At 40.2% G+C, this 8,438-nt stretch overlaps 1 protein-coding gene across 5 annotated transcripts; it reads right to left on the bottom strand.

Moving 5' to 3' along the window:
* Window positions 1-43: 43 nt before the first annotated feature.
* Rbis (ribosomal biogenesis factor) lies at window positions 44-4,762 on the bottom strand. 5 transcript variants are annotated; one of them, XM_059253923.1, is made up of 4 exons: window positions 4,610-4,762; window positions 2,944-3,060; window positions 426-542; window positions 44-167 (listed from the first exon to the last, which is right to left on the bottom strand). In XM_059253923.1, exons 2-4 carry the CDS (start codon window positions 3,055-3,057, stop codon window positions 105-107), a joined length of 294 nt encoding a protein of 97 aa, XP_059109906.1. In that variant the 5' UTR covers window positions 3,058-3,060; window positions 4,610-4,762; the 3' UTR covers window positions 44-104. The 5 variants fall into 5 exon arrangements, with proteins under 5 accessions (XP_059109906.1, XP_059109907.1, XP_059109910.1 ...); XM_059253924.1 differs by lacking the exon at window positions 4,610-4,762 and adding an exon at window positions 4,482-4,603; XM_059253927.1 differs by lacking the exon at window positions 4,610-4,762 and adding an exon at window positions 4,269-4,475.
* Window positions 4,763-8,438: the final 3,676 nt, after the last annotated feature.

Raw genomic sequence — 8,438 nt, 5'->3', positions numbered from 1 at the left:
TTTTAAAATGTGCCAATGCCTGTACATTAACAAGATTAAAAAATAAAGTTGTATGAGCATTCGGTTTATTGACCTTTGGGGGAATGTGATATTCTGTCACTAGATTACAACTGAGCCATTAGTCTCGTCGCTTCATCAACATTAGCCGGTTCATTTTCACGGGGCTTCTGAGGAATCAAAGGGAAGAAAGTTTAAAAACAAAAACTTAAGTAACAGCAAACTAAACCACTGTGACTACAAACTGTTACCTAGTTTAACTCTTCTAGAGTCCCTTAGGAAATACAATAAATTCTATATCAGACTTAGTGTTTGAGCCTGAATATGACTTACAGTGCTATATATACCAAAACATCAGGTAAAAATTACTTATTCAAGTGTGTTAGCCTTCAGTTTATCAGTCATGAAAGCAACTAATTTCTACTTACCAGCTCTTTCTGCACAGATTTAAGAGAAAGGCTTTTCGAAAAGTTTGCAAGTTCTTTCTGTATATTTACAAAAGCTGTGTTCATTCTGTTGACTTTTTCATCATTCATAATGTTTATCTGTAAAAACAAAAAATCTTAGAATCTCATAACTGTTAGAGTACTGCACTGTCTAAATGTCTTAGCAGGTAAAGGCATTTGCTGTGCAAGCGTGGCAACTTAGATTTCATCCTGAACACATGCAGCTGTCCTCTGACCTCAGACACCCTCTCCTACTCCTGTCTGCATGTGGCACAGACACAAAATTTAAAAAAAAAAGTTTTTAAAAAAGAAATCTATAAACTCTTGACTCTACCAAGTAGATATTTTACACAAAAACTACTGTTGTCTTATAAGGAAATTTAGTCAAAGTTTGGACTTTTAAAAAATATGGATTTGCCTCATGCTTAAAGAGTCTGACATAAACAGATCAAAATGTGTGATCTGGAGCTGGAGTTGAGTTTTCAGCAACCACATCATGTGGCTCAACCACCTCTATTTCTAGGGGATCTGACACCCTCTTCTGGACTCTGCAGGCCTACATAGAAGTGGCATATGATACACATACATTTTTTTAAAAAGTTATGTGACAAATCCTGGCTATGGTGTTTAACTCATTCATAAAAAACAAACCTGGATCAAATGCTTTTAGTCCTTTCAAATAGTAAACTCTTGAGCCCTTTTCTGGACACCTTCTTTTAATGAATGAACATTAGCCCTCTTCAGTCTAAGCACAGAGAAGAAATGGTGTATTCAATGCTGCCACCAGTGTCTCCTTAAAAGCCTTTGGCTCCTTTGTACCACATTCTTCTTGAGAACACCAATATTCCCTATTGTCATCCAGAAATACCACAATTATCTGCTGCTTTGTGAATTCAAAAACTCTGACCAAAAAATCTCTGCTCAGTGAGTTCAATAAATCTAGTCTAATGGTCTCTTGTCTTAAGGTCCTGTTCTGCAGGATCTTTTTAACAATGGACCTCTACCGTCTGCCCCTATGAGACAACATAGCTCCTCCTTCTACCACCCCCTTCTCCTCCCCACGCTCCCCCACCCCGTCACCTCTCTCGCCTCTCATACCTTGACAAAATTTGCTTGGTAACCTGGCTAAGCACCCATTCTGAGTCCAGATCTTAATCTGACTAAAGTCATAACTCACTGACTGGCTTCATTAAATTCATTGTCACAAATTTAAAGCTGTCATTTATGTAAAATTTAATAAAGCTACTTTCTGAAGAAATTACTTGATATTAACTCCAACTACCTATTTAGATATGCCCTTTCTCTGATCCTACACTTATGTAAAAGTTCTACTGTCTTATAGCTCAAGAAAGTAATATTCCTCATAGACTATGAACATGCTGCCCTTGGGTTCCCCACTCTGCAGTATTAGCTCTTTTTCATTCAGGTCTCTGCAACTACAAAGAAAACCCAGTGGAAAACTCCAAACTCCTGTCTTACCCAACTTTACTTCCTTTATAATTATGCAATCACAAATCTCCTTTAGAAAGTGTATCCCAGTTCTTAAGAGAGATAAGTCAGTTTTTAGTGGACTTTTATGACAACTATTACATCCTGGAGAGCCGGCTCACTTAGTACTTAAGCTAAGAAACTTTCTAAGAGTATACATAATCTACTTAGCCATGAAAACAATTTCTCAGGCATTTTGAAGTATAAAGATTTACTATTTTTATTTATATGTGTATGCACCTGCATAAGTTTATGTGCACCATGTGGATGCAGGGAGCCACAGAAGCCAGAAAAGGATATCAGATCCCCTAGAACTGGAATTAGGTGTAAGCCCTTATGGGGTGCTTGGAACTCAACCTTAGTCCTCTGCAAAAGCAATAAATGCTCTAATTGCTAAGCCATCTCTCCAGCACCTATTTTGAAGAATAAAGACAAACCTTTTCAAATTTTGTTTTCTTCATTTTACAGGCTTTTTTTTTTGGGGGGGGGGGGATTAGACCAGGTTTTTTTGTGTACCCCTGGCTGTCCTGGAACTCGCTCTATAGACCAGGCTGGCCTCAAACTCAGAGACTCACCTGCCTCTGCCTCCTGAGTGCTGGTGTTAAAGGGGTGTAACACCACAGCCTGGCTCCATTTTATAGGCTTTTAAGTTCCAAGTTTCTAGTTAGCAAGCTGCTGGTGGACATTGTACACCTTTGCTAGTGGAATCTTGAATACACTTCAAAGTGAGCTCATAAGAACTTCTGTCCTGCATACTGTCTTAATAGTAATTTCTGTGGTCTCATACAGCTATTAGGCTGTTGTGTGGGACCTCATACGTGCAGTTTCTTTGTTTTTGCCCCCCCTCTTTAATTTGTAATTTAAAAGGGAGGTTATTTATCTTAATATTTTAAAATTAATCTTGCCTAGTAAAAAATGCTGAGAATTTCTGGTTTAAATAATAAAATTCCATTATTCAGTAGTTTCTAAGTACATTTTGCTTGTAAATAATAAAGTCAGACAGAATACTTACCTTCTTAAGATTAGTAGTAACTGGTTTTGCCTTATTTTTAGCTTTGAAGGTTCTTTGGCTGGCTATGTGAAATACATTCCTGGACTTCTGCCCTTTTAATTTGTTCTTGGCCATTGTCTGGAAAAGAAAGGGTTAAACTGCTTATATTTTGAACTACAAATAATTTTAACTTTTATGTCCATCTTAGTTTTGATTATTTTAAAAGTTGCTACATAAATACCATGTCTTCCACTCCTAGACGTTTTGCTTTATGAATGAGGCACATATATCTCAGTCTTCCAATGTCCCCAGCCCAGGCCTGAGATGCCCAGTTAATTAATATCTATTGGTTGAATTTGGTACCATCAACACACACAGCAACAATTTTTTCTCTTCAGCATCTTATAGTAGTAACTGGAACAATTCTGCAAGTTCACACACTAATACACGATTCTGGTTCCCATTATATATTAGGTACTAAATACTTGTTGATTTCTTCTCCCTTTTTACTGTACATTCTTTTGTCTGGTACTCCCTATCAAAAACATTCCTTAATCTTGTACTTCCTACCTCCCTCATATGCCTTTCAACAACTTCCCTGATATTTCAATACAAATGGTTTTTACATTGAAGCCTTGTTTTCTTTGCTCAGGCTAAATAAAAATTTAAATTCTACCTTAGAAATTTCTGTCAAATCCATTTAATAATTCATCTAAAGAGCAATTTTTAAAATAATAATAATTAACATTTATTGAGCTTTTACTATATATAGTCACTAGACTAATGTTTTATGTGATTTAACTCGGTTATTCCTCACCACATCCCTTTGTGGTAGGTACTATTATCCCAGTTTTACAGATTAAAGAAAGAAATGATGCAGTCTGCCAAGATTTATTTTTTGTTGTTTGTTTGTTTAAAAAAAAAAAAAAAAGCCTGGCGGTGGTGTTGGTGCACACCTTTAATCCCAGCTCTCAAGAGGCAGAGGCAGGCGGAATTTCTCTGTAAGTTCAAGGCCAGCCTGTAGCCAGGGCTACACAAAGAAACCCTGTCTCGAAAAAAACAAGAATAAATAAATAAATAAATAAATAAATAAATAAATAAATAAATAAATAAATAAATAAATGAATGAATAAATAAATAAAATAGGCAGTAGATAATACATGATTACAAGAGTAAACAAAACTAAAAAGTTAGTCAATTTCTCTAAAATCCCTATCTAACCTCTTATCTACTTATCAGTTACTAAGCCTGAAGTAATAAAGAATCGATAAGTATTTAAGTACACATACGCCAAGCAAACAGGCATTTTATATACACAAATACTAACATCAACATAAAGCATATACAGGCAAAGGTGTTTCTAACTCCAAAGACAAGAGAGATGCTTAAGCCAGAAACAGAATGGTTCGAGAAGACAAACAACCTAACGGAGGCCAGGATTGGGAAAGCTGACAGCTTGAAAATTGTGATGAAGACGGTTCAAATACAGGGAACCTGCCAAGGGGTGGCCCCAAGGTTTCAGGCCCGCCTGGGCGGGTGGGTCCATAGCCCACGAGTACCAGGCAGCGGGCGGAGCAGTCCGTACAACAGCGCCCTCGGGGCCGCCGCAGCCAGAAGTCCCAGCACGCCCTGCCTGGGCCCCAAACAGTTCACCCCAGCGCGCCGAAAAACCTCGTAAGCTTCTCACCAAACTGCAAAACGCACGCGGCTGCTCAGGTTCCCAGTGACGCCATCCACAAAGTCAAGACACAGGAAGTTCCGGGAAGAAGCAGCCAGTTAGGTGAGCGCTTTCCAGCCGTAACCCCACCCACGGCAAGGGCCGCCCCGAGTCGGGCTACGCCCACCACGTACCGTCCTCGTCCCTCTTAGCCACGCCCTTCACGCGCTGCCCTCTCAGCGGAGCCCAGCCCCCGTGGCCGTGGCCCCGCCCACCCTGGAGGAGCCGCCCTCGAAGGGGAGGGGTTAATCCAGCGCGGAGCTGGCTTTAACCGGCTGTGGTGGACCTTTCACACAGGCTTAAGCTGGTGCTTGGGGACGAGGCCTCGCCCTAAGGTTGAGAAGCCCGGAGTCACTAGCTGCGGACTGGGATGTCCGGCAGGCGGCGCTGCGACCGCGGCGGCGTCCGGGCTGGGCCAGCAGTACACGGAAGAAAAAGTTCACGTTCTTTTCACTTTGTTACTTTCTTGTTCCAAAAGAAAACTTCTTACAACACTGCAGATGTACAAGAAATTATTCACAATAGTATATATGTGCAAAAGAGTTCATCAGGAACCTTTGAGAAAACTCAGGAGAAGCCTCTTCACAGTCGCTCTTTGTGGGATCTGCACTTTTCACGTTAGGGCATTTCAGAAAAATTCGTTCACATTTTCCAAGAAGCCGTTTACATAGCTGTTTCCACATGTTTCTACTTATTTCGTAGACGTCACGGGGAAAACAGTTTTCAAATAAATGAAATGTTGGCATTTATATGTAATTTTGTATCTTAGAAGCACTCTGACTGCTTTTTGCTCTATACCAAAATAAAGCAATGATAGATACCACCGCCTTTGACAAGCGAGGGCACCACTGAGGCCCAGAGCGGATGCCACTTCTAACGGTCCACCACAGCTGGCATCCTCTCAAGTCCTCTTTCAACTAAATCAGCCCTTCATCTGCTTGTAGAAAGATGGTCAACCCTTAAAACGAATCAGCATTTTATATTATACCTGTCACAGAAAAGTAAGGAATAAATTCCGAAAAGAAACATAATTGCCTGTTAACACACATTTATTTGTATTTTGTATTCTTTCTAAAGATCCACTTCTAAGTACCATAAAATGCATTTCAAAATACCTGTGAAGCTCGTATGTGATGATGCCCTTGGATCAGAGCCTCCTTTCCCCAAGCAAGGCAAAAATAAAAACAAATAAGTCTGCTTTGTCGAGTGACATCAAAGCTACATTAAATTATTTTGCAAAACCAGAGTTATAAATACGGACGCAAATGAGAGGGACATAATTATGTTCCTTAAATGGGAAGTAATTGACATGTTTGTGCAAGACAAAGCAATATATGTAAAAGAATGGCATTATAGTGGTAAAATCTGTGGAGGGTAGCTTTTAGTCTAAAATGGTGGCATAAGGCTACATCTACCAAGGAAATAGCATAGTTATACAAGTAAAAACAGAGGCATTAACAAAGGCAAGGAGACATTAGTTTCTGTTTTATTTTCTACCAGCCAACAGTGCAACCTAGGAAAAATTTATTTCCCTATGCCTCCTTTGTAGAAGGCTATTGATTATTTGCTCAGCATCCCTTTCTGGATAACCACTTTTATTACATCAACGGGTCCTGGTGGGTAATGACATCCTTCTCTAAGGCCTTCCCAACTAGGACCAGGGGGAATGTTGCTACTTGGGCTCAGTGATGTTTCCTGGGAATGCTGTGAAACTGGGAAGAAAAGGAAGGGACCACAAAGGGGAAACTGGGCTTTTGAAAAACGGCCTGGCAGTACAACTGGTGTAAGTATTGTAACCCGAGAACTCAAGATACCGTTTGATTCCCTGGATTCACTCGTGGCTAAAAGAACAATCCTCCTCAATTATCAGAGGTACAAGATTACATTGGAGAGACCAGACCTAACTTGGACCTTTTTTTTTTTTTTTCCATTTGTACCTGAGTTTTGACTCTCCTACTTACTTCATAGGATTATTGTACAAGTTAGCTAAGTGGAGCAGGAATCTTAAAGAGTCTTATAATAAAATCAAACCCGAGGCCAGTTATTGGGATGAATGCTGGAAGGTCAGAGAGATAGAACAAGCCACAGCTAACCTCACCTGGCCAACTTCTCAGCTGATCTTGTTTCCTCAGATTGGAAGCTTCTGTGTCCTCATCCCAATGGCTCTCAGCTGAACTGCTCTAGAAGCCTGAATGCTTAACCAGCCAAATGCTTAACCAGGCAAATGCTTCTAGTTTCTGGTCCTCACGCCTTATAAACCTTTCTGCTTTCTATCACCACTCCCTGGGATTAAAGGCTGCTTTCTGGGATTAAAGGCATGAGTCACCATGCCTGGCTGTTTCCAATGCGGCCTTGAACTCACAGAGATCCAGAGGGATTTCTGTCTCTGAAATGCTAGGATTAAAGGTGTGTGCTAACATTTTCTAGCCTAAGTATCTTGTGGCTTTTCTGTTCTCTGACCCCAGATAAGTTTATTAAGGTACACAATATTTTGGGGAACACAATACCACCACAGCTAAGTCTAAAACAAGAATGGGATATAACTCTGATAAAGATAAGGAACATGTTAACTTTCCAAATGCCATTTTATTCAGTGAACTATATGACCTGTTAAGTATAGAAAAAACATACTTGGTGACTTTTGAAAGTCTTTAAAAACATTTACAAAGATCATATTGCCAGGATTTGTTGTTAGCACAATCTGGCTCAAACTTTCAGGCTTACTGGCTTGCCTTCCCTAGTTGCTGGGATTATAGGCATATTCCACCACACCTGGCTGGCTTGCACTTTTTTTCCGGCAACTTTAGAAATGAATAAAACCATATATGCAATACATGCCTATTTTAGTTATTTGTCTTGTTGCTTCAACAAAATACCTGACAAATACAACTCAAGGAAAGGGTTATTTCCACTCAGAGTCCAATGTGGTGAGAAGTCATCACAGCAGGACCTCGAAGCAGCTGATCGCATTGCACCCACAGTAAGAAAGCAGGAGAGATGAATGCACCCACCCGTATCCTTTCCCCATTTTATTCAGTCTGAGAGTCTAGGTCGGGGAATAGTATCTCATATTCGTGGTAGACCTTGACTCCTCAATTAACCAAATCTAAAATAGCCCTCATAAACATGCCCAGTGGTTCATTTTCATGGTGATTCTACATTGTATCAAGTTGACTAAGATTGACTGTCCCATCTTTCAAAAACTTTAGTTCTCCTTCTGAGATTCACCAATGCTTCATTCCTACAGGCCCATTCTAAAACAACTATCTTGGGAGCAATTCAAGAGTCAAATAAAGGAAATAAGGAAAAAGAGACCACACACAATTAATAACTACCTATAACTAAAGTCATTATAGGGAAATGTCTTAGTTAGGTTTCTATTGCTGTGAAGAGACACCATGACCACGGCAACTCTTATAGAGAAAAAAAAATTGATTGGGGTGGCTTGCTTACAATTCAGAGGTTTAGTCCATTATCGTCATGCCTGGAAACAAGGCAGGCATGGTGCTGGAGCTGGGAATCCTTACGTCTTTATAGGCAGGCAAGAGGAAGCGGTCTCTGAGACTCTGGGCGGTGCCATGAGCATATATGAGACCTCAAAGTTGGCTTCCACAATGATATACTTCCCCCTACAACATCACACCCACTCCAAAAAGGCCACACCCCCTAATAGTGCCACTCCTTTTGGGGGCATTTTCTTGCAACTACCGCAGGAACAAAGCCAGCCTGGTACAAATGATAATCTAAAATAAACCCATTAATCTACCAAGTCTTATTCTCCCCGCCAGCTTCATTCTCC

This window comes from Peromyscus eremicus, chromosome 2 (assembly GCF_949786415.1).
Source record: "Peromyscus eremicus chromosome 2, PerEre_H2_v1, whole genome shotgun sequence".
NCBI classification, from domain to species: domain Eukaryota; kingdom Metazoa; phylum Chordata; class Mammalia; order Rodentia; family Cricetidae; genus Peromyscus; species Peromyscus eremicus.
This window is presented reverse-complemented; position numbering and strand designations above follow the sequence as displayed.

What these genes read in the sequence shown, in the direction of transcription:
- Rbis (XM_059253922.1), bottom strand. An exon ending in TTACTACTAATCTTAAGAAG is followed by an intron (nt 543 to 2,943) that starts GTAAGTATTCTG and finishes TTGTTTTTACAG; the next exon opens with ATAAACATTATGAATGATGA. An exon ending in AATCTGTGCAGAAAGAGCTG is followed by an intron (nt 168 to 425) that starts GTAAGTAGAAAT and finishes TTGATTCCTCAG; the next exon opens with AAGCCCCGTGAAAATGAACC.